This window comes from Phodopus roborovskii, unplaced genomic scaffold (assembly GCF_943737965.1).
Source record: "Phodopus roborovskii unplaced genomic scaffold, PHOROB, whole genome shotgun sequence".
NCBI classification, from domain to species: Eukaryota; Metazoa; Chordata; class Mammalia; order Rodentia; family Cricetidae; genus Phodopus; species Phodopus roborovskii.
This window is the reverse complement of record NW_026126469.1, coordinates 4,233,667-4,257,189: the sequence shown is the minus strand read 5'-3', so window position 1 is coordinate 4,257,189 and position 23,523 is coordinate 4,233,667. Positions and strand designations below refer to the sequence as shown.

General features: G+C 41.2%; 1 protein-coding gene across 2 annotated transcripts in view; it reads right to left on the bottom strand.

Moving 5' to 3' along the window:
- Window positions 1-23,523, bottom strand: part of Pi4ka (phosphatidylinositol 4-kinase alpha) — a 129,270-nt gene that overhangs the window by 75,010 nt on the left and 30,737 nt on the right. For both annotated transcript variants that reach the window (XR_007834945.1, XM_051191067.1), the window contains exons 5-10: window positions 20,115-20,187; window positions 18,994-19,253; window positions 16,221-16,287; window positions 6,290-6,438; window positions 3,721-3,786; window positions 1,003-1,099 (exon numbers count right to left, since the gene is read on the bottom strand). Coding sequence is in view for 1 of the 2 variants with exons in the window: in XM_051191067.1 (XP_051047024.1) it covers window positions 1,003-1,099; window positions 3,721-3,786; window positions 6,290-6,438; window positions 16,221-16,287; window positions 18,994-19,253; window positions 20,115-20,187 (712 nt within the window). In the remaining variant the exon portion in view is untranslated. The remainder of the gene's footprint in view (window positions 1-1,002; window positions 1,100-3,720; window positions 3,787-6,289; window positions 6,439-16,220; window positions 16,288-18,993; window positions 19,254-20,114; window positions 20,188-23,523) is intronic.

The window sequence follows — 23,523 nt, the reverse complement described above, 5'->3', positions numbered from 1 at the left end:
ATCTCGACACTCCGCCTATAGGCAAGTGCTTTACACTGAACTATACTCTAAGCCCACAGTACTGTCTTTTAAGCAGTCAAAAACTAAAACTCAAATATAGGAAATACCTAAAAAGGGATGCATCATCAAAGGAACAGTTCAGTTGAAAGATTAGAGACTTTTCAAATTCTAGTCCCTAGGGCCTATCACAGTGGTTCTATCATTTTTCAGGCACCTGAATTGACCCCTAAGAGGCTGTTTCTCAGTCCTGCTCTGCTCCCCCCCCCCCAACTAGATTTGGAATAGCTAAGTAAATTATAGTGTATCTATATCTTAGAAATACATGTAGTCTGGGCTGGAGAGATGGCTCAGCAGTTAAGAGTAATGTCTGTTCTTCTAGAGGTCTTGAATTCAATTCCCAGCAACCACATAATAGCTCCTAACTGTCTGTAATGAGATCTGGTGCCCTCTTCTGGCCTGCAGGCATACATGCACACAGAACACTTCATATATAAAAACAAATACATCTTAAAAAAAAAAAAAAAAAAGAAATCTATGTAGTTATCAAAACATTTAAAAGGAATGTTTTAATGTTATGAAGAAATAGAATTGGAAAAACACATGAGAAATTGAGAGTAAAGGCTAAACCTTTTATTTTATAAAACGTCTAAATCTGATATGTAAAACTATATACACAGAACAATGATAAAATGTGTGTAGAAAAACATTAGAAAAAAACATCTCTTCAGCAATCATTGGCAGTATTAACATCAGGGACAGATTTTTTAAAAAATTTCTTCTAAAGTTCAGTCATATGATCTTGTTGCTCACATGTGATCTTTTATTTTTTGGAGATAGAGGGATCTTGCTATCCTGTCCATCTTTCTGAGCAGCTAGGATTACACCCAGAAGCCACATCTGGCTTTCACTTGTGATTTCTAAGTTGGCACCAACAGAAAGCAAGTACCAGACTATAAGAATGGCCAGGAGCAGCCCTGCACTCACATCCACCAGCATCTTTACCTCTCATGTAGTACAGAGTATCTCGAAGCATCTTGAACATGGTCAGGTAGAGGGGATCACTGAAGGCTGTGTAATAGAGGTCAGCATTGGGATTGGCCTGCAGAGGAAACAAGCATATGTCCACGGTGCAGAGACTCTGTACTGCCTTTGGTCCTGCACACTGCCCAGCAAGCAGCTGTACTGTAAACTGAGAACCCACTTCCTGTAACTCATAGCAGACATTTTTATCACCCACTTCATCCTTCCCAGTAAAAGGCAAAAGTAAACAGGAGGTCCCTGACTGTCCTGGTGACTACAGGCATGAGTTATACAGACCCATAAACACAACAACAAAACCACTAGCATTCCACTGTCATTGCACTGAAAATGAAGGACATGAAGGACACAGAAGGGGCCACCAGACCAGAGGGAACCCAGCATTATCCACCATTTTGAAGGAAGACAGTAAAGCCTGGGCACTTCCACATTTAGCCTATATTTTATAATTAAAATTAATTTTGAATTATTCGCCCTTCTCTTCTGAGACAGGGTTTCCCTGCGTAGCCCTGGTTGGCCTGGAACTCACTTTATAGATTAGGCTAGCCTCAAACTCAGAGATCTGATCACCTCTGCTTCCAATGTTCTGGGATTAAAGATGTGCACCACCCGGCCTGAATTACTCTTTACCAATCTAATCTGAAATGTAGTATTTGGAAGAGAAAAACAAAACAAAACAAACAACAACAACAACAAAATCCAGAAAAACAAAAAACCTAAAGTTAAGATGCAGTCCTTAATATTACCAACTGAGAGGGGATAGCATGGGGTGGAAAGGGTAAGCTGTGTTAGGCTGCTCAGTAACAAGAGTCCTATGGAGAACACAGGAATGAGGTGGAAGGTATGAGAGTCCCAAAGTGTTCAGGGGGCACTGACAGGAGTTGGTAACCAAGGACCATGGATAGTCTCTACTTCATGACTACCCACCGACCAGTCCTGGTGACACTCTGGCAGGCACAGATGAAGAAATGAGATGGGCAGGTGAGCACAGCTCAAGGTCTGACCAAGATGCTCAGAGTTGAGGTCAACTGAGGGTTTTCAGGGTCACCCATGCCACATGTCCACAGTCCAGCTACAGCACTCACTGGCCACATACCTCAGGGTCTCTAGGCCTGTAAGACATAGTTTTCTATTGTTTTATGTCTAAGGCCAATATTTAAAACTCTTTTGGGGGGGCATGGAAATAGGGTCTCACTGTGAATCCCTGGCTTTCTTTGAACTCACTCTATAGAGCAGGCTGGATGGAAGTAAAGGCATGCATCACTCTACCTGGCCATTTAAAACATTTTTGTGTTTGTTGGCAAGAAACTACTTTATCAAGTGGATATTTATTCTAAAACCCCAAATTGTTAACAAACAAAACTGCCCCAAATCACCTTGGTTCATTCACAGGGAAAAGGGTCCTAGGACTTCATGTTAAAGCCCTACACGGCTGAAGAGATAGGCCATGGTTCAGAGCACTTACTGCTCTTCTAGAAGATCTGGGTTCAATTCCCAGTACCTTCATGGCGAATCACAACTGTCTGTAATTCCAGTTCCAATGCCTTCTCCGGGATTCAGTGGTCACCAAGGATGTATGTGGTACCCAGGCATTTCATTACAGGTAGTGTGTAGACCAAACAAGTTTCTAGATCAGTAGTTCTCAACCTGTGGGTCATGACCCCTTTGGGAAATTGCATACCAGATATTTACATTATAATTCATAACAGTAGCAAAATTATAGCTATGAAGTAGCAACAAAATAATTTTATGGTTGGGGTTCAGCACAACATGAGGAACTGTATGAAAGGGTCACAGCATTAGTAAGGTTGAAACCACTGATCTAGAGACTACTGGTCAAGGCCAGCTTTCAGGCCTCAGTTTCCTTGCATGCACTCAGTCATGTATGACCATATACTGATAAAAGAAACTATGGCTGGAGAGATGGCTTAGTGATTAAAAGCACTGACTGCTCTTCCAAAGGAACCAGGTTCAATTCCCAGCACCCACATGGGCACTCACAGCTGTCTGTAACTCCAATTTTAAGGGGAAGGAGGGAGGAAGTGACAAGGTTCTAAGATCATAAACAACCTAGAGTGACAGAACTAAAACTCAGGTTGACAGGAAGTACAAAGATTTACAAATAGCTAAGATCTGTAGCAAAGTGCCAGACTGCAACCTGGAGTTATGACAATGTGTCCTTAGTCAGGATCCATCAAAAGCAAACTATACACCCCACAAGCACTAACATCAAAGCCTGCTGATGGCAAATGCAGACCAGACCTTGGCTCCCAATACATTTTTTAAAAGTCCCTCAGATACATACCACATACACATAAAATTCAGGGCTCGCATGTCCCTATAAAGTACACCTTGCAGCTTTGGAAGCAACAAAGGATCAAGGAAGATAAACAGAAAGACCCAGGCTAACTGAAAGTTTCCTAAGTGTGTGACATGGGCACATTAGTTAACTGTCATGAACCTTCCAGTTGTGAAATGAAGACCCTGACCACCAGTCAGAGGCACTGTGTGGTGAGGTAATGAAAAGAACTAGGGGGCAGGCAGGTGGGAGGTGTGCTGGGCCTAGGGTTAAAATATGCTGAGCACTCATTGCAAGCTACCCGTCACTCCAGCCCTCCTGCAAACACTTCTGCACATGCTAAAGTCAGGCTAATTTCATGGCAATGTCTCAAAGGTACATACTTCCGTCACGCTGGCTACAACTGCATCTAAGGATTTGAGAACAGGCTCCTCAACAATCTTCTTCACCTGTGAGAGAGACAGAAATCACATGAAGCATCTTACACAGAGAGACAGGAATGCTGTTTCTACCTACTAAGGACAAACTCTTTGATAGCCCAACCCATAATAAGGCTGAGGTGGAGCTCAACGCTAAGGAACAGCTTAGCATGCCCAATACACTGGGTTCAATCCTCAACATTTTCAACAAGAAAAATGCCAGGGGCCAGAGAGATAGTTCAGTGGTTAAGACCATTTATTTCTCTTGCCTAGGATCCAGGTTTGGTTCCCAACACCACATGGGGGCTCACAACTGCCTGTCACTGTCCTTTGAAGGGATCTGATGTCTTCTGACTTCCTTGGGCACCAGATATGCACATGATGCACATACATATGGAGGCATAAAGAAAATAAATATAAAAAATTTAAAAGAAAACTGAACAGAACCCCATAAATTTGTAATAATAACTGTGATGGAAAGTAGCTTAATAACAAATCAACTAAACAATGATCAAGCCATATGCGGAAAATCCCCTTACTATTCTAGCGTCTCTTGGGACTTTCTTACCCTGAGTATGAATGACAATAAAAATAAAGGCAGCAACTGACCAACTACCTCAGAGCTGCAAATGTTAGATTTATCTCTTTCTGAGATAGGGTTTCTCTGTGTAGCCTTGGCTATCCTAGAACTAGCTCTGTAGACCAGGCTGACCTCAAACTCAGAGATTCGCCTGCAAGTATTCAGAGTCCAGTTATGCTCAGTTATGAAGCACAGCTATGAGAAAGATTCATGCAATATAATCCTCTCCTAGACATCAAGAACTTTACACATAATGGCTCCTAGTGGCCTGGGACAGCAGCTCACTGGTTCTTCTCTGTAGTTAAGCTTGAATACACATCATACATCCTTAATAGCTGGGGACCACATGTGTGTACGTACCATCACCATGACACCAAGTTTCTCTCTCTTTCTCTCTGTTGGATTTTTTGTTTTCTTTTGGAGAGAGGGTTTTACTATGTAGCCCAGTCTGACCTCAAACTCACAGAAATTCTCCTACCTCTACCTCCCTGGTGCTGGGTCTTACTCTATAGCCCCATCTGGCCTTGAGCTTTACTACAATCTACCTTTAAAGATTCACCTAGTTCAGCACGCAAACAATGGCACCAAAGTCTCCTATGATGTCATCTCAAAGGCTACACAAAAAACTCAAATTAGAAAAACTCAGGTTTTATATTAACACAACAATTCCTCTGAGTAAATCAAATGCAAAGGAAAAGCACTGTTTCTTGTGGAGTTTGAAAGCTTGGACTGAGCCTGTCCCTGCCCTAGATCTGTATACTCTTGATGTACTTGACACTGGCCTCTTCTCAATGCAAGTGTAGGATGCTGCCTCTTCTATATACTCAGGGTAAGGGTTAAATGAAAATGTACCATAGAATGTCTCCTGAGTGAATGTGCTCAAAGTCAAAGGAACCGCCATCCTGTTGAGTTCAGTTGTGCCCCTACACCCCATAAACGATCATCCTAGAATGACTTGGCTTATTGTCCACAACCACCCGCCACATGCTTCAAGTAGGGCACAGGATTCTCCACAGAGTGCCTGCTGCTTCTACCGCTTGGCAATGCTGCACATGGCTTAGGGAAGGGTCTAGAGCCTGTGCTACATACACACAGACAGGAGGATTCATTGAGCTGAGAAGTTTGAGTTTGGCCTGGGCAACAGAGCAAGACTGTTCAAAATAAAAGAAAATAAAGCTATAAAATAACCTTCTATATGTGCAAGGTGCATGGATAGCAAGAACAAACAAGGGTGGAGAGATGCTCAGAGGTTAGGAGCATTGGCTGAGTTCAATTCCAGCTCCCACATAGTAGCTCACAACCATCTGTAATGGAATCTAATGCCCTCTTCTGGCAAGCAGATACAGAACAGGACTCATATACATAAAATAAATAAATCTAAGAAAATAACAAATGAAGTTCATGCTTAGATGAGGGTTTCATTCTAAGATATTTCATTGTACATAGGAAAAAATTTAAAAATCTGTAAATGACCCCAAATCCTAAATATTTCAGGTACCAAGCATTCTGAACGAGATATTCAACATATATTCCAAAATTTTCTTGTTAAAAAAAATAAAAATAAAAATTAGAGGCTTTCTGATGGGCCTGATGACACTAATCTGTATTCCTGGCTACTTGGGAGGCTAAAACAGGAAGACGTGAAGTTCAAGGCCTGGCTGGGTAAAACAGTCTCCACTCCAAATATCCATCAGCTGAGGCCCTGTTTCAAAATTAAAAATACGTAGTTTTTATTTTAAGCCTAGGAATATGACTCAGTGATAAAGAAATTCAACCCCAGTACCATGTTAGCCTGGCATCGTAATGCATGTTCTCTTAGCACTCTGGAGGTACAGGAAGGAGGACTGTCAGCTCATGGCCAGCCAGAGCTACACTGCTCTCAAGGACAAACAGCAGCAATAGTCTGCTGCCTGATTGTCCTGTGGTCTACTGTTGTAATGACAGCTTGCTTACCAAGTTTAAGAGTTCGCGAAGCATTTCCAGAGGAATATTGAACTCCTTATAGGTGATGCCATTGAACAGAGGGGAGACAGAAAAGCTGGAGCTGGCTGTGGAGAAGTAGTATTCAGGCTCCAAGGCAGTCCCATCAGGCAAGCAAGAGGCTGTCAGGGGAAAACAAAGTAAAGCAAAAGACATGGCCGACCCATAACCAACTTTGTCGTGAAATATTATTTTAAGATGTGTTACATTTATTTATGCTATGGAACATTGGTTTAATGATGCAAAGATGTGTTGCATTCTTTTATGTTGCATTTGTTTAACTCTGTGAAGCTGAGTTACTTTGCTATTTAAAACACCTGATTGGTCTAATAAACAGCTGAATGGCCAATAGCGAGGCAGAAGAAAGGACAGGTGGGAATGGCAGGCAGAGAGAACAGAAGAAGAAAACAAGAAGAGAGAGGAGTGGAAAAAGGAGGAGAGGAGGACTTCAGGGACCAGCCATACAGCAAGTCATGGAGTAAGAGATAAAGAAAGATAAAAGCCCAGAGGCAAAAGGTAGTCAGGATAATTTAAGTCAGATAAGCTGGCTAAAAATAAGCCCAGGTATGCATAAGAAAGAATAAGTCTCCATGTATTTATTTGGGAGCTGTGTGTGTGTGTGGGGGGGCTTCCAAAGAGTTAAAAAAAAAAACCAATTACACAACATAGCTGTACATATTGTCTTTGTTGATACTACTATTCCTTTTTACCCCAGCCTTCTCTGAACTCACAGCCACTCCCTTCTTTAGTTGCCCAAGTGTTGAGATTATAGGAGTGCACCCACTGCTGTCCTTGTTTTTAAGGGAAGGGGCTTTCCTGGCTCCATTTTGAGGGTGCAATCCATGACAGTAAGTGACAGTGGCAGTGGAAGCCATGTGCAGAGCTTGAAACTGCCTGGTCACCTCCGGAGAGTCAGGGTGCTAAGAGGTCTCCTTGTACTTCTATTCTTAAAGGTGTATATGTATGTGTGTGTGTGTCTGTGTTTGTGTGCCTGTGTGTGTGTCTGTATCTGTGTGTGTCTGTATGTGTGTCTGTCTGTGTGTGTGTGTCTGTGTGTTAGTATGTGTGTGTGCCTCTGTATGTCTGTGTCTTAGTGTGTATGTCTGTGTGTATGTCTGTATGTATATGTGTGTCTGTGTGTATATGTGTATGTGCGTCTGTGTGCCTGTGTGTGTGTGTCTGTATGTGTCTGTGTCTTACTGTGTGTGTTTGTATGTGTGTATGTCTGTGTGTATCTGTGTGTGTGTCTCTGATTCTGTGTCTCCATGCATGTGCACATGGGCACAGGAGCCCATGGAGGCCATAAGAGAGCATCTGCCCCCTTAGAGCTAGAGTTATAAGTGTTGTATGCCACCCAATGAGGATGCTGGGAGCTGAACTTAGGTCTCTCTCTGCTTTCTATGTTTTCAGATCAGGATGTGAGATTCCAGCTACTGCTCCAGCATCATGCCTATCTGCTGTCATCTCTCTGACATGATGGTCATGAACTCACCCTCTGAAACTGTGAGCAGGCCCTCAATTAAATGATTTCTTTTTTCTTTTTACATTTTTTAAAGATTTGTTTTACTTGATGTGTATGGTTGATTTGCAAGCATGTACATATGTGCACTACATGTGTGCCTGTTGGATCCCCTGAAACTGGGATTACAAATGGCTGTGAACTATTACTGTGTGGATGCTGGGAAGTGAACCCAGATCTTCTGCAAGAGCTACAAATGCTCTAACCACTGAGCCCTCTCTTCAGACCCCAAGGCTTTCTTGAATAAGTTGCATCAGCAACCAAACAGTGACTACAACAGATTAACTTTACATATCTCTGAAAATGTCACACAAGGATCAATATGGACCCCAAAGTAAATAATAGATCAAAAAGTCATTTTTTAATTTAAATATGTGTATGTGTGTGTGTGTGTGGAGGGGATATACGAAAACAAGTACAAATGCCTGGAGGTCCCATGTGTCAGATCCACAAGGAGCTGGAGTTACACCCAGTTGTGAGCAACCTGATGTGAGTGCTAGGAATCAAACTCAGGCCCCTGGGAAGAATAGTATGTACTCTTAACCACTAAGCCATTTCTCCAGCCCCTAAAAAGTCATTATTAAAACATTTTATCAGAAAACTATCATTAGAAATACTGTCATATTAAACAATGACGGACAGCCCAGAGTGGTGGTTTATATCTATCATTCCAGCAATTTGGGAGGGTGAGACAGAAAGATTACAAGTTCCAGGCTGGCATGGGATATACTGTAAGACCACAACTCTTAATAAACAAAAGGCCTGGGAAGAAGTTCAGTGGTAGAGCATGCAGGCTGAGTCCCCAATACCACAAAAATAAGTAAATCAGTCATGGTAGACAATCAATCCACAAAGAACCTAGTAACCTGTTTGACTTCTCCAGTATGAGAGCACAGAAGCAGGTCAGGGCTAGACAAAGTGTAGTGCTACAACACTGGTAGCACAGAACCGACACCAACAGGCAACAAAAGGGGACCCTGAGATGGAACCTTGGGCTGAGACAAATGAGGAAAGAAGGGAGAGAACTGTGGTTTAAAGGACTTGGTCATGGTGAAGGTGGAGTGGTTGTGACCTGGCAGCAGACACTTCTCAGGCAGGCACTGGAGCAAAAGGAAAGGGCTCCATGAATGAGCTGGGATATGGCTCAGACAGAGACAAAACCATAAAAAGCAAGAACCAAGGACCGAAGGACTGGGATTTACATATTTACAGAGCTGGGTGTGGTGACACATGCTGGTAATCCCAAAATTTGTGAGGCAAAGGTAGTAACATAGCTACAAGTTCAAGGCCAGCCTGCTCTATCTGGCAAGATCATGTCTTGGGATAAAAATAAAATAAAATAAATGGAATTAACATTAGGAGATATCACTGCAAATTGTAATTTAAAAAAATAATCATTTCAGACGTGCTGCTGGGAGTTGTCTGGAGGCGCGGGGCTGAGGGCCCTTGGGCAGACGGGTCATGTCGCACAAACAAATTTACTATTCAGACAAATATGACGACAAGGAGTTCGAGTACCGGCATGTCATGTTGCCCAAGGACATAACCAAGCTGGTCCCTAAAACCCATTTGATGTCTGAATCTGAATGGAGAGATCTTGGCGTTCAGCAGAGTCAGGGATGGGTCCATTATATGATCCATGAACCAGAACCTCACATCTTACTATTCTGGTGGCCACTACCCAAGAAGCCAAAGAAATGAAGCTGTTGAACCACCTTTCAGCCTCAAGCTTTACTCAGCTGTCCTTCCTTCCTACTATCTTTCAGATAGCATGATTATGTTGCTCTCTTATTTATCATTTTGATATTTAAAGGATGTTCATTCAATGCACTGTTTGAATGTATTTGAACCTGCTTTGCTTCTTGAGCTGAGCCACCAATGCCAAAACCTGTCAGATGAGTGTGACCTCAAAGACCTAGTGTGCTCTGTATCCAGAAGCACTTGCCATCACTCTGAAGCATGTGAAAATCAGATCATGGCTGTTATAGGGGTGGTGTGAATTTGCCGTTGTGGTTTTTACTATTGGGTATTATATTTATGGTCACTGATGGATTTATGTTTCAATATATTGGAAACTTTCCATTTTATCTGACAAATCTCTTCCATGTTACAAGCCTTGATTAAAGGAAGTTTTTATAATCTAAAGCTGTGGTTATAAGGTTGTCCTATCCCTATGTCATTGTGTGTCTCCCACCCTCCATTGCCTCTGAGCCACTCACCGTCCTACAACCAAGGTGACATTCTAGAACCAGCCTTTTCGGTAGATGGTGAAAACTTGGCTCTTTGCAGAAATGAGGTTTAGTTGGATATTGCAATAACCAATTTATAATCTATTTTAATTGGACTTACTGTAAAAACCTTTGTTGAGGGGCTAGAGAGATGGCTCAGCAATTAAGAGCACTGGCTGCTCTTCCAAAGGACCCAGGTCCAATTCCCAGCACCTACATAGTGGCTCATGGCTGTCTATAACCCCAGTTCCAAGGGATCTGACACCCTTACACAGACATACTTGCAGGCATGTACCCCCCCCCAATGTACATTAAATAAATAAAGGTTTTGTTTTTTTTTAAATAATCATTTCAGCCAGGCGTTGGTGGCATACACGTTTAATCCCAGCACTCGGGAGGCAGAGGCAGGAGGATCTCTGTGAGTTCGAGGCCAGCCTGGTCTACAGAGCTAGTTCCAGGAGACTCCAAAGCCACACAGAAACCTGGTCTTGAAAAACCAAAAAAGAAAAAAAAAAAGAAAGAATCATTTCACCTGTTAATGGTGGCACCCGCCTTTAATCACAGTACTTGGGAGGCAGAGACAGATGGATTTCTGTGAGTTCAAGGCCAGCCTAGTCTATGATTGAATTCCAGGCAATCAAACAAAGTCCTGGTTTCACTTGTAGTGTGGGAGTGGGAGGTTTGAATGAGAATGGTCCCACAGATTCCTATTTGAATGACTGCCTGACAGTTGGTTTACAAAGAATTAGGACATGCCACCTTGTTGAAGGTGGTATGTTCCTGGGAATGGGCTTTGAGGTTTCAAAAGTCCATGTCAGACCCAATTTCCAATTTCTCCCTCTCTCTCTCTCTCTCTCTCTCTTTAAAAGTCTGTAAGTCCCACAAAGACGTAGGCAACAGATAATCTCACTACACCAGAAACCAAGGGTAAAGCAGGACAAATATATTCACAATACCACTGCCAACAACAAATCTAAAACAAACAAACAAACATTAACAATCAATGGTCCTTACTCACCCTCAACATTAATGGTCTTAACTCACCTATAAAAAAACAAAGGCTAACAAAATGGATACGAAGACAGAATCTATCCTTCTGCTGCATACAAGAAACACATCTAAGCTTCAAAGATAGACATTACCTCAGGGTAAAGGGTTGGGAAAAGATCTTCCAATCAAATGGACCCAAGAAGCAAGCAGGTGTGGCTATCCTAATATCTAACAAGTTAGACTTCAAACCAAAATTAATCAAAAGAGATGAAGATGGTCATTTTGTATTCATCGCAGGAGAAATCCATCAACACAAAGTCTCAATTCTGAACATCTATGCCCCAAACACAAAGGCACCCACATTCGTAAAAGAAACGCTAATAAAACTCAAACCTCACATAAAACCTCACACACTTATAGTGGGAGACTTCAACACACCACTCTCACCACTAGACAGGACCACCAATCAGAAACTCAACAAAGAAACAAAAGAACTCACAGAAGTTATGTCTCAACTGGGTTTCTATAGAACATTCCATCCAAACACAAAAGAATATACCTTCTTCTCTGCTTCACATGGAATCCTCTCTAAAAAATCAACCACATACTAGGTGGCATAACAAATCTCAACAGATACAAAAGAATTGGAATAGTCCCCTGTATCTTATCAGACCACCATGCTTTAAAATTGGAACTCAACAACAACACAAATCGCAAAAAACCTACAAACTCATGGAAACTGAACAATGTGCAATTGCACCACACCTGGGTCAAAGAAGAAATAAAGAAAGGAATTAAGGACTTTCTAATATTCAACGAGAATGAGGACACAACATACCCGAACTTATGGGACACCTTGAAAGCAGTGTTACGAGGTAAGTTCATTGCAGTAAGTGCCCATATGAAAAAAACAGAGGATACTCTAAGGAAAGCCTTAGAACAAAAAGAAACAAACTCATCCCAGAGGAGTAGACACCAGGAAATAATCAATTTGAGGGCTGAAATCAACAAAATAGAAACCAGGAAACAATACAAAAAAAAAATCAATGCAACAAAGAGTTGGTTTTTTTGAGAAAATCAACAAGATAGACAAACCTTTATCCAAATTAACAAAAAAAGCAGAGAGAGAACATGCAAATTAACAAAATCAGAAACGAAAAGGGGAACATAACAACGGACACAGAGGAAATCCAGACAATATTCAGGTCATACTTTGAAAACCTGTATTCCACTAAAATTGAAAATTCAAAGGAAATGGACAAATTTCTGGATAACTATCACTTACCAAAATTAAATCAAGAACACACAAACAACTTCAATAGACCTATAACCTGCAATGAAATAGAAGCAGTCATCAAAAGCCTTCCAACCAAAAAAAGCCCAGGGCCAGATGGCTTCAGTGCAGAATTCTACCAGAAATTCAAGGAAAAACTACCAATACTCCTCAAATTGTTCCACACAATAGAAACAGAAGGTTCACTGCCAAACTCTTTCTACGAGGCCACAATAACCTTGGTACCCAAACCTCTCACAAAGACACAACTAAGAAAGAAAACTACAGACAAATATCCCTGATGAACATCGATGCAAAAATACTCTATAAAATACTGGCAAACCGAATCCAAGAATACATCAGAAAAATCATCCACCATGACCAAGTAGGCTTCATCCCTGGATTGCAGGGATGGTTTAACATATGAAAATCTATCAACGCGATCTACCATATAAACAAACTGAAAAAGAAAAACCATATGATCATCTCCCTAGATGCTGAAAAAGCCTTCGACAAAATTCAACACCCTTCGTAATAAAGGTCTTGGAGAGATCAGGGATAACAGGAACATACCTAAACATAATAAGAGCAATATACAGTAAACCAACTGCCAACATCAAACAGAATGGAGAGAAGCTTAAGACTATTCCTCTAAAATCAGGAACAAGACAAGGCTGCCCTCTCTGTCCATATCTCTTCAATATTGTACTTGAAGTTCTAGCTAAAGCTATAAGACAACAAAAGGAGATCAAGGGGATCCAAATTGGAAAGGAAGAACTCAAACTGACTCTATTTGCAGATGATATGATAGTTTACATAAGCGACCCAATAAACTCTACCAGGGAACTCCTACAGCTGATAAACACCTTCAGCAAACTAACAGGATACAAGATAAACTCAAAAAATCAGTAGCCCTACTTTATTCAGATGACAAAGAGGCTGAGAAAGAAATCAGAGAAACATCACCCTTTACAATAGTCACAAACAACATAAAGTATCTTGGGGTAATGCTTACCAAACAAGTGAAAGACCTATATAATAAGAACTTTGTGGCTCTAAAGAAAGAAATTAAAGAAGATACCAGAAAATGGAAAGATCTCCCATGTTCTTGGATAGGTAGGATAAATATGGTAAAAATGGCAATCTTGCCAAAAGCAATCTACAGATTCAATGCAATCCCCATTAAAATCCCAGCACAATTCTTCACTGACCTTAAACTTTATATGGAAAACTTTATATGGAAAAACAAAAGACCCAGGATAGCCAAAACAACCTTGTACAATAAAAGAACTTCAGGAGGCATCACCATCCCTGACTTTAAGCTCTACTACAGAGATATATTTCTGAAAACAGCCTAGTATTGGCACAAAAAATAGACAGGTAGACCAATGGAATGGAATCGAAAATCCTGATATAAACCCACACACCTATGAACACCTGACTTTCAACAAAATAGCTAAAAGAATACAATCTTCAACAAATGGTGCTGGCACAATTGGATGATGCTGTGTAGAAGACTGCAGATAGACCCATGTCTGTCGCCATGCACAAAACTCAAATCCAAATGGATCAAAGACCTCAACATCAATCCAGCCACACTGAACCTCTTAGAAGAGAAAGTAGGAAGTACCCTTGAACAAACTGATATAGGAGACTGTTTCCTGAACATAACTACAGTAGCATAGACACTGAGATCAACAATTAATAAATAGGACCTCCTCAAACTTAGAAGCTTCAGTAAGGCAAAGGACACAGTAGACAAGACCAAACGGCAGCCCATAGACTGGGAAAAGATCTTCACCAATCCTACATCTGACAAAGGGTTGATCTCCAAAATATACAAAGAACTCATGAAACAAGTCAACAAAACACCAAATAACCCTATTAAAAAATGGAGTACAGAACTGAAGAAAGAATTCTCAATAGAGGAAATAAAAAAGGCTGAAAGACACTTAAGTGCTCAACATCCTTAGCTATCAGGGAAATGCAAATCAAAACAACTTTGAGATACCATCTTACTCCTGCCAGAATGGCTAAAATTAGAAACACCAATGACAACTTATGCTGGAAAGGATGTGGAGAAAGGGGAACACTCCTCCACTGCTGGTGGGAGTGCAAACTCATACGGCCATTTTGGAGATCACTATGGCGGTTCCTCAGGAAAATGGGAATTAGTTTACCACAGGACCCAGCAATCCCCCTCTTAGGCATATACCCAAATGATCCACATCCATGCAACAAAGACATCTGCTCAACTATGTTCATAGCAGCATTATTTGTAATAGCATTATTTCTAATAGCAAGAACCTGGAAGCAACCTAGATGCCCCTCAACTGAAGAATGGATAAAGAAGATGTGGCACATCTACACAATGGAATACTACAATACAAAAAAATGGAATCTTGAAATTCGCAGGCAAGTGGATGGTACTTGAAGAAGCCATCCTGAATGAGGTAACCCAGTCACAAAAAAGAGGAACATGGTATGTACTCGCTCATATATGGATTTTAGACCTAGAGCAAAGGATCACCAGCCTATAATTCACACCACCAGAGGAACTAGGATACAAGGTGTATTCTAAGAGATTCATATAAAGTCCCTCACAAAAGGGGAAGGGACAAGTCCCCCAGAGCACATGAAAAGTGGGAGAGGGCAGTGAATGGAGAGAGAAGTAGGAGAAAAAAGAAGGGGAGGAGAGGAAAACACGTGTGACTAGGAAGATTGAGTCAGGGGAGGAATAGAAGACAGGAGAGAGAGAGAGAGAGAGAGAGAGAGAGAGAGAGAGAGAGAACATAAAAGAGGGAGCCATTATTGGTTTGAAGAGAAAACTGAACCTAAAGAAAGGTCTAGAGACCTACAAGACTGCTACCAACTAACAATTTGAACAACTGTGGAAAGGCTACCATAATGCCCTTCTGGGATAGTGAGATCAACAACTAACTTATCCACCAACATGGAGCCCTCCCTCATCTAGTACCTCTTGGAAACAGAAGCAAACACCCATAACTAAACACTGAGTCGAACTAGAATCCAGATGCAGAGGGAGAGGACAAGACCAGGTTGCAGAAACACGTAGAGACAGCTTACATGAACAAGGAGGAGCTAACGGGCTTCCAGACTGATAGCTGGGAATCCAGCATGGGACTGACTCAGGCCCCCCTTGAATATGGGTCTCAGCTAGAAGAACTGAGCAGTCTAAGGGACCTCGGACAGTGGAACCAGGATGCATTCCTGGTGCACAAAAGGACCTTGCAGACACATCCCCCATGGAGGGATACTGCCTTAACCTAGAGACAGGAGAGAAGTCCTAGTCCCTACTTCAAATGACTTGACAGATTTACACGACCCCAACTGGATGGCATTGCCCTGCATGTGGAATTAGGGTGGGGGAATGGGAGGGGAGGGTGGTCAAGGAAGGGGGAACTGGGAATCGACATGTAAAAAAAAAAGTCCATAAGTCCATGTCAGACCCAATCTCTCTCTCTCTTCCCCCCCTCCCTCCCTCTCTCAGCCTTTAGATCAAGATGTAAGCTCTTAACTACTGCTCCAGTGCTATGCCTGCCCACCTACTGCTATGCTTCCTGCCATATGATCATGGACTAACCCTCTGAAACCACAATTAAGTGCTTTCTTCTATAAGTTATGCTGGTCTTACAGCCAATAGAACAGTAACACACACACACACACACACACACACACACACACACACACACACACACACACACACACGGTGGGGTGGGGTGGGGCAGGTGGGGAGAAATTAAAATGAAAACAGAAATAAAAGCTCACCACTCCTAATGCATGATAACAGAGGTCAATCCCAGCATACTCCCCACCACTGAGGACCTGCTATCTGATACTGGATTAATACTATGGTACTGAGGTAAAACCTACCTTCAAAGTAGTGAAAGGCAGAGCCTCCAGGAGAGCTAGGAGGGGGCATGCCACGCTCTGGGCTAACCTGAAAGGCAAAAGCACTGATCAGAAAAGGCTCCTGAGAACCAATCTCTCATCTCAGAGGGTCTCTCTGCCAACCTGCTGTCCACACTTCAAGTCCAGCATCACAGACTTCCTTACATCTTTGCTCAAGTCTACTGCTATATATTATAACACCACTAACAATATATCTTGTATTTGTTTACTGAGCTGAATCTGTTTCCCACTTTCTTTGGGGGACAAAGTTTTGCTACTTAGCAATGGACAGACTGGAACTAGCTATACAGATCAGGCTGGGCTCTTCCTGAGTGCTGCAATTACAGGTATGCAGCCCTACACCTGGATTTTTCTCAATACACACATGCATACGTGTGGCATGGCATTAGCTACAGAACAGCAGGATCTTATGCATATGAAGCTACATCTCACTCCTTGCTATGGAGCCCAATCTAGCCTCAACCTCACAATTCTCTCCTTGATGGGTATTGGGTCTACAGGTATGTATTATGAAGCCCATAACAATTACACACTTCTTAATTTTATTTTCAAAAGAGAACAAATTTTATTCATTATTTCTATGTAGTTGAGTGCCTGTCTCAGTTTATTTGTACCATGTGTGCAGAAGAGTTCCTGGAATCCAAAAGAGAAAATCAGATTCCCAGGAACTGGGAGTTACAGGTAGTTGTGAGCCACCTGACATAGGTTCTAGAAACCAGACCCAGGTCATATGCAAGAACAGTAAGCATTCTTAACCTTGGAGTACCAATTATATAATTTTTGCTGGTGTGTGTGTGTGTGTGTTTGTGTGTGTATGTTTCATACACAAGCACTTGTGTGTATGGGGGTTATCTGCTGGAAAGACATCCATTTTCTTTGAGATAATGTCTTTCTTTGGCCTAAAGCTTACCAATTAAGCTTGACTGGCTAGCTAGCTAGCACAGGATTACAAACATATACCACACACACTCAACGTTTTCCTTAAGTTCTGGTGACTGAACTTGAGTTCTAATGCTTGCAAGCAAGCACTTTACAAACCAGCCATCATCCCAGCTCTCAATTACATATTGTTTTTAATTTAAATTTTTATTTTTATTCAAAATTTTTATGTATATGGGTATTTTGTCTGCACGTATGTCTGTCTGTATACCACATATGTGCCTGATGTCCCCAGAGGCCAGAAAAGGGTTAGATTCCCCTGGAACTGGAGTTAAAGATGGTTATGAACTACAATGTGGATGCTGGGAGCCTCTTAATTACATACTTCTTGAAGGCACCTACTATCTCAGAATAAAGTCTGGGGGATGATAACGTAGTTCAGTTGGTAAAGGACTGATTACCATGTAGGAAGCTGTGGGCTCAACTCTCTGATGCTATTCACCTTGACTACATCTGGAATTAACTATAACCCAAGAGACTGGGTATACCAATGAGGGTTTTTTTTTTTGTTTTGTTTTGTTTTTTTAGAGACAAATCTCTCTGTATAGCAGCATTGGCTGTCCTGGAACTCATAGAGATCTACCTGCCTCTGCCTCCTGAATACTGGAAATTTTTTTTCTTAATTAAACGATTTGAAATAAGAAGACCTATTTTTAATCCAGGTCTTGAGGTGGGAAGATCCATCTTTAATCTGGCCACACCTTCTGGTGGCAGCCTGTATGAAGTACATGAAAGGAAGCTTGCTTTCTCTGCCTGCTTGCCCTCACTCTTGTTAGCAAGGCTGTTCCTTCACTGGCATTAGAACCTACTTCTTCAGTGGTGTATATTCTGGTATTTACTGAAGCCCAGCTGAGACATTCAGCCTTACAGACTGAAAAACTACTTAATTCTTGGACCTTCTATTAGTAAACAGCCACTGTTGGACTAGCTAGGCCACAGCCTGAAAACCATTCTAATAAATTCCCTTCATATATATGCATACACATTCCTTCAATCAGTTCTGTTCCTTTAAAGAACTCTAGTACAACTCCCTAGCACTGCATAGGGTGGCATATATGTAATTCTATCATTAGGGTGATAAAAACAAGAGGATCAAGTTCAAGGTAATTTTCAACTCCATAGCAACTTCAAGGCCAGCCTAGGTTGCATGTCTCAAAAACAAAGCAAGCAAACAAACAAAACCCCACCAGGAATAGAGTTTGCAACAAAGTATTCCATAACTATGAATCATTGACAATGTAAAAAGAAGCCTGGCATGGCAGCATTCTCCTGTGTTCTCAGCACTTAGGAGGCAAAGACAGAAATATGAGTTTGAGGTTAGCATGTATGTAGCAAGATCCTCTCAAGAAACAATTTGTCTTGATGTATAAAGACCTAGGGGGTTGATCTCTGGTACTACCACAAATAAGTTTAAAAAGCCAAGTATGCTGGTGCATCCTTGAAATCCCATCTAAGGAGGCTGAGGCAGAAGGATCAGTGCAAGTTTAAGGGCATCCTAGTCTGCAGAGTGAGCCCCTAAACCAATTTTTTAAAAAATCTTAATAGGGATCAGTCTGTAGCCATGAGCAGTGGTTCACATCTGTAATCATAGCACTCAACAGGGTGAAGAAGGAGGGCCATCTGAGTCAACAGTGAGATCTAGCAAGACCCTGTCTGAGATACAGAAAAAAGGAGACAGGTCTTTTCATTATAACAGGAATTCTAATGAGAACCTCAAACTGCACACAATGTCTCTCTGCATGAACACTTACTAAAGTCCTTCTCCCCGGGGCCCCCACTGGGAACCCAGCCCCACCTGAGAGATGCTGGACACACTGCTGGTTTTCCTCTTCAGTGTGCCTTCCTGACACACAGTCAGCAGGTTGCTGGGTAGGATGGATCGGAAGTCATTAAAAGAACGCCTTCGGACACCATCTAGCTCCTCTGGGATTCTCAGGGAATGAGGAGGGACTTTGGGAAAGAGCTTGGAGAGGAGAGATTCTTCTGAATTGCTGTAACGTCCAAATGATCTGGAGATTCCTATCAGGCATGGAATTGCGTACTTGCAAAGGTACTCTAGAAGACCAAGTGAGATGGATGACACAGGGGTTACTTATGACAGCCACACTGTAACTTGTACCATTAACTAACATTTTACAAACTACAATGAAAGCTGAGGTTAACCCAAGGGTAATGACATTTTCAATCTATCATTACCAGTAATGTCTGATTGTATCTCTATCTCATTTGCTTTCCTTGGTAGATCTTGATCTATTCATGGCACATTCTAATCAGTAATGGAATGGGCTCATGCTTAGGTACTATGACCATAATCGATTACATTGACTGACCTATTTACACTATGGGAAAAGTGACCTATAGAAAGAAGTCAACTAAACTACCCCCCATATTATACTGGGCAAAATTGAGACTCAGGAGAGTCAAAATGTTTGTCAAGGATATCTGGCATTTGCATATAGAACTATGCTCATAACCCCATGTGGCCTCTCAGTATACCTGACACAAATGTAACCTAGTAGAAAAGTTTCTACTTATCAGGTATATACAGAGTATAAACAAACAAAACAAAGAAACAGAAAACAAGGAACAGAGGGAAGGGAAATGAGAAACAACAGCCTTGAGGCTACCTTGCAACCTGATGAACTGAGTTTGACTCCTGGATCCCATGGTAGAAGGAGAAAACTGACTCCCAAAAGTTAGTTTTCCTTTGACCACACATATTCATATCTTTGAGCTTGAGTGTGTGTATATATATATATGTGTATACATATATATGTGTGTGTATGTATGTATGTACCTATGTGTGTGTGTGTGTGTGTGTGTGTACACACATCACATTATACGTAGATATAAGTAATAATAAAATAAAAATTTAAAAATTGAAAATAAAATAGTCTGGAAGATTTAAGATCATACCTTTTTCTTGGATCTCCAAGGCCTGGCACATTCCCAAAAGGATATGCATAACCTGCAAAAGTGCCTCTAAAATCTGAAATAATCAAGGGCACAAAACAAACCTGTTAACAAAACTAGATAAGTAATACAAAATTCAGTCAAAATTTGAAGGAGCTCTAGACATTATCTTGACCAACCCTATCCATTCCCGCTCAATAGCTGAGCCAGGGGCTAGATACTGCTAACTTCACCAACACAATTCTCCTAACCCTGGACCACAGCTGTCTTCCTAGGGTTGTATCCACTGCTCCAGGCCATTTTCCCTCCATTGTCTCTAAACAGGTCTTTAATCATCTCCTTTTCTGGCTAAATGGGCTTAGTTCTTTTCAGTTTACTCTGCATGACCTTAATTTCTTCATGATACTATGGCATCTGTTTACCACTGTACAACAGACTACTTTGTCTACATTTCATATAAAGTGTGGGACTTGGTATACACACATGAATAATCGAGATTGCAGTTAATTCACTCAGACTAATCCACATTCATGGAAGCCTAGACTTCTCTGTGTGAGCCATTAGGTTTTAGTTTGATTTTTCTGTAAATACTTCACATTGTTGACTACATAAAACATTTAAATTTTCTTCACACAAATTGATCTTTTTTTCTTTCTACATGTTGTTTTTAAGCTATGAAACTTACACTTAGACAATTGGTATTTTTGACTTTTTGTTTGCAGATCACTGGACTGGGATGCAAAACCCAGACAAACAACAAAAAAGAAACAAATGTGACAAGATTTGTTCATAAGTAGTCAACATTCCTATATTTTCCTAATATTAATAATACTAAGAAAAGTGGTAGGGTAAGAAATGGCCCAGTAATTAAGAGCATTTTCTGTTCTTGCAGAGGAGTTCAGTTTGGCTCCCACTAGCCACATGGCAGTTCACAATGCTTGTAACTCTACTTCTAGGGGATCCAAGATCCTCTGGCCTCCAATGGCACCAGGCAGAGGTATGTGGAACACATACATAGAATAGACCCAGGTGAAACACTCATAAAATAAAAGTAAATGAATCCAGTGAGCATGAAAATCATTTATGTTTTGTAAAGTTTATTGACAGACACAGTTTAATTCATTTGTTTTGTTTTATTGTTTGTTTGTTTGTTGGGTTTTTTTTTTTTTTTTTTTTTTTTTTTTTGTTTTTTGAGACAGGGTTTCTCTGTATTGCTTTGGAGCCTGTCCTGGAACTTGTTCTGTAGATCAGGCTGGACCGAACTCATGGAGATCCACCTGTCTCTGTCTCCCGAGTGCTGGGATTAAAAGCATGCACAACCAAGGCCCAGCTTTTCATTTGTGTTTTATACATTTGATACTCACAGCTTAGCATAGTTTCATTGAATGTTTTAAATGAGTCTACATTTTGAATGTAATCCGTCACATGTAGTGAGACAGAATTTTCTACTTGTGCGGCGACATTAGTGATCAAAATTTCAGATTTTGGATTGCTTTTTATTTATTTATTTTTGTTTGTTTGTTACAAGACAGGGTTTCTCTGTGTAGCCCTGGCTGTCCTGGAACTCAATATGTAGACCAGGCTGGCCCCCAACACAGAGATCCCCCTGCCTGTCTTCCAAACTCTAGGATTAAAAGTGTGCTCCAACCGGTTTCAGATTTTGGATTCTTTACTAGTGACACTCAATCTGTACTTTTTCATTGTTGGCTACTTTATTTTGGAAAATTGTATTGTTTAATACCTTTAATCCCAGCACCCAGGAAGCAGAGACAGGCAGTTATCTGTGAATTCAAGGCCAGGCCAGTCTACATAGTGAGTTCCAGACCAGTCAGAGCTACCAAGAGAGACCCTGCTTAAAACACAAAACAAAAAAACAAAACAACAAACCTAGCAACCCCAAAAGAAACAAATAACAACAAAAGTACAACTGTGATGGCTATTTTTGGTTGTCAACTTGTACACCTAGAATTAACTAAACTCAAAGTGACTGGATACACCTGTGAGGGATTAGTCATAATTAAATCATTTGAAATAGGAAGATCCAACTACAAGGACATGGAAAGAAGAAACTCTTGCTCTTTGCCTGCTTGCCCTCTCTTACTCTCTGGCAAGCCTTTATGGCATTAGAGCCTACTTGTTTGGGATTCATGGACCTTCTGTTGGTAAACAGCCACTGTTAAACTATCTGGACAACAACCTAAAAGCCACACTAATAAATGCCCATCATATATCTATTCATTCTATCAGTTCTGTTCCTCTACAGCAGTGGTTCTCAATCCTCCTAATGCTGAAAACCTTTTAATAAATTCCTCATGTTGTAATGACCCCCAACCATAAAATTATCTTCATTGCTACTTCATAACTGTAATCTTACTACTGTTATGAATTGTAATGTAAATATCTGTGTTTTCTGATAGTCTTAGGTGACTGACCCCTGTGAAATGTTCATTCTACTCCACAGGGGTCACCACCCACAGGTTGAAAACCACTGCTTTAGTGACCACTAACTGATACAGACTTTGGTACCAGGAGTGGTTCTAAAACAACAGAAGTATAAGAATGAATGTTGTAAGTATCTGGAATAGGCTTTCCAATTTGCTGACACCTACATTACTGAAGCCTCTCCTAGAAGCTTGGAGCATTGAAAGCCCATGGTGTGGATTATATTACAAACCAAAGGAGACAAATCCATCTGATTATCCTGATTGTAAGAGACAATGGACTTGGTGACTCTGTATATAAAACTTTTGACAACTTGTGGGAAAATGGTGACACCAATTGGTCGAACCTAGCGCCTCTGGATAAATTGGCAAATGAAAAGAATGAACTCTGAGGTAAAATTAATCAACCTCTAGCATCTCAGAATAGTGAAGGGCAACATTGATGCAGTGATAAAATTGACCAGCTCCAGATGCCCATGGAACAGTCTAAAGGGAGCTAAGTCTGCCCAGGAAGAATCTTCTCCAGCAGCCACAGAGCTCAAGCTGCTCTGTGGAAAATCGAAATGAAGCCCTCATTATAAGGTTGCTATAATTACAACTAAATTAAAGCCCCAGCCTCAGAAGGTGCTGGCAGTTAAAGGGTGTTAATTGGTAAAGAATGGGACTCTGTATTTTGGGATGGAGATATGTGGGGGGATCCTACTGAAGCTGAGAACTTGGACCCTCAAGTTCTCAAGGGATCATCTCACCTAAGGAAGGAGTCTCTCCACCTCAGCAGATGTACCCCCACCCCATGAAATATTCCCCTTTCCACCTTTGACTGAGGAAATTAATCCTTTACTGTCTGCCAAACCAGCAGTGATTTTCTTGGAGACACCAGGCAAATGACACTGATGTCCCTCAGGGCACACCTACAGTTGCCTCTAGACTATACCCAGAGTTGAGGCAAGGCAGGCTCCTCGAGGGGAGAT